The 1,808-nt window shown below is 59.1% G+C and overlaps 1 protein-coding gene across 1 annotated transcript; it reads left to right on the forward strand.

Annotated features, from left to right (window-relative positions):
• On the forward strand, window positions 1-1,608 carry LOC147527038 (uncharacterized). The gene is made up of 3 exons (XM_086626348.1): window positions 1-52; window positions 866-1,422; window positions 1,492-1,608. Exons 1-3 carry the CDS (start codon window positions 1-3, stop codon window positions 1,606-1,608), a joined length of 726 nt encoding a protein of 241 aa, XP_086482474.1.
• The last annotated feature ends 200 nt before the right edge of the window (window positions 1,609-1,808 follow it).

The following is a 1,808-nucleotide window of genomic DNA, read 5'->3' on the forward strand; positions in this document are numbered from 1 at the left end:
ATGCGGCGGTGCCGGGGCGCGGGGCTGGCGGGGCTGGCCGCGGTGCTGCTGGGTGCGCGGGGCTGGCGGGGGTGGCGGGGGCGGGGGCCGTGCCAGGGTGTTCCCCTCAAGGAGGAGCCTCTGCGAACTCTTCCCTCTCGTTTTGCTCTCTGCCCTTTCCCGTCCCCCTTTCCCAGCTCTCTTGAGTCCCTTCTGGGTAGTCTCCCTTCATTCCCATCGTCTCTGTCATTACAAGGTAGCTTCCATGTACGTCTGCCTTTCCATGCATGCAAACTTCTCTGTGAATTCAGCCGTTGTTACTGCCCTGATTCCAGCCCTCTTTCACTGTAACACCCACTCTCGCTCTCTGCTCTTCCTCTCTTCATCCCTCCATCCACCTCTCTTTTTCCCATCTCTCCAGGCCCCTACAAGCTCTAAACCCCTCTTTCTACTCTCGAAGACCAGTCTCTCATCTCTCCCTCTGCTTCCTTCATATCTACAGGTGCAAGTTTGTTTTCCTGCTGCTCTCCATTATTTCAAACATGCACTTATCCCCCTCTGCATTCAGCATTAATTCTTGTTCTGAATTCAAACCTCTGTCCTTTCTGTAACACATCCATTATCCTCTGTCCTTGTCCCCTCTTCATCCATCCATCCCGAATCTGACTTTCATCCCATTTCTGCATGTATCAATTTTAAATTCCTTTCTAGCCTTCTCCCCTCACTCCACACACTCATTCCAGGACCACTCTCAGTCCCAGTTGCACACATGTCCCCATACTTTCCAGTCGGGCTCTGTCTCACTGCCACTCTTCCTAAGCTTTTCCTTGGGAAAATAGAAGCTGGGTGATCTTTGGTGATCTTTTGCCATCGCCTTTCTCGGCAGCGGCTGTGGGCAGAGCCCAGGTGCAGCAGGAGCCGTCGGCAGAGACCACCGAGGGCACCGGCATCAGCATCAACTGCTCACACCCCAACATACAGTCAACCGACTTCATCCACTGGTACCGGCAGCTCCCGGGCCGAGGCCCCGCATTCCTCGTGAGCAGCAGTAAAGGGTCCAAGGAGGTGCCGGAGCCGCCGGGGCGGCTGTCGGTGTTGCCAGACCGCCGGTCCAGCGCCCTGTGGCTCGCCCGGCCCCGGCGCGGGGACGCGGCGGTGTATTACTGCGCGCTGGGAGACACGGGGAGAGGAGCCGGGGCTGCGGCCGGGCACGAACCGCGGCGGGCGGGGCCGGGCGGCTGTGTCGGGGGCGGGGGGGCAGCCCCGGCCGGGCCCGCCAGGGGGCGCTGCCGCTCCGCCCGCCGGGGCCGCCTCGCCCCGCCCGGCCCCGCCCGGCCCCGGCCCCGCTTCTGCCGTCGGCACCGGCACCGACGGGGCCCCGCAGCCCCGGGAGTTCCCCCCTCGGCGGCTCCGGAAACCACAACCAGAAGTTGTTTCTTGCTGGTAACTTTGTAAATAGGCTCAGATACACGATTGCAAATAGAATTCTCCACTCTCCCCTCCAATTCCCAGATGATTCTGGTGCCCTTGGAAAGGCATCCTGTAGAGCCAGCAGTTCTACCTTGGCACCAACAGGAGAAGGAGACACTGATGGTCACAGACACCCAGTGGCTGGTGTTCGGGACATAGAGCTTGTTGCACAGGACTCCCCTTAACTTCACATTGAGAGACACTGGTGTTGAAGGGAATATCAGGACAGACACTTTTGCTGGGCACTTGCTGAAAGACTCATCTGAGCCTCAAATTCAGAACTCAGGGTAAGCCACAAAGAGATCTGCCAAGTCGCCCTCCAGGGAAACAAATCTGAGGTGGCTGAGACATAGAAGGAG

This window comes from Tauraco erythrolophus, chromosome 25, assembly GCF_009769465.1.
Source record: "Tauraco erythrolophus isolate bTauEry1 chromosome 25, bTauEry1.pri, whole genome shotgun sequence".
NCBI lineage: Eukaryota > Metazoa > Chordata > Aves > Musophagiformes > Musophagidae > Tauraco > Tauraco erythrolophus.

Bases quoted from the DNA above. Each gene is read 5' to 3' on its own strand.
- LOC147527038 (XM_086626348.1), top strand. From the start codon at position 1: ATGCGGCGGTGCCGGGGCGCGGGGCTGGCGGGGCTGGCCGCGGTGCTG. The intron at 53-865 runs GTGCGCGGGGCT...CTTTCTCGGCAG, and splicing joins GCTGGCCGCGGTGCTGCTGG to CGGCTGTGGGCAGAGCCCAG. The intron at 1,423-1,491 runs GTAACTTTGTAA...TCCAATTCCCAG, and splicing joins CCAGAAGTTGTTTCTTGCTG to ATGATTCTGGTGCCCTTGGA.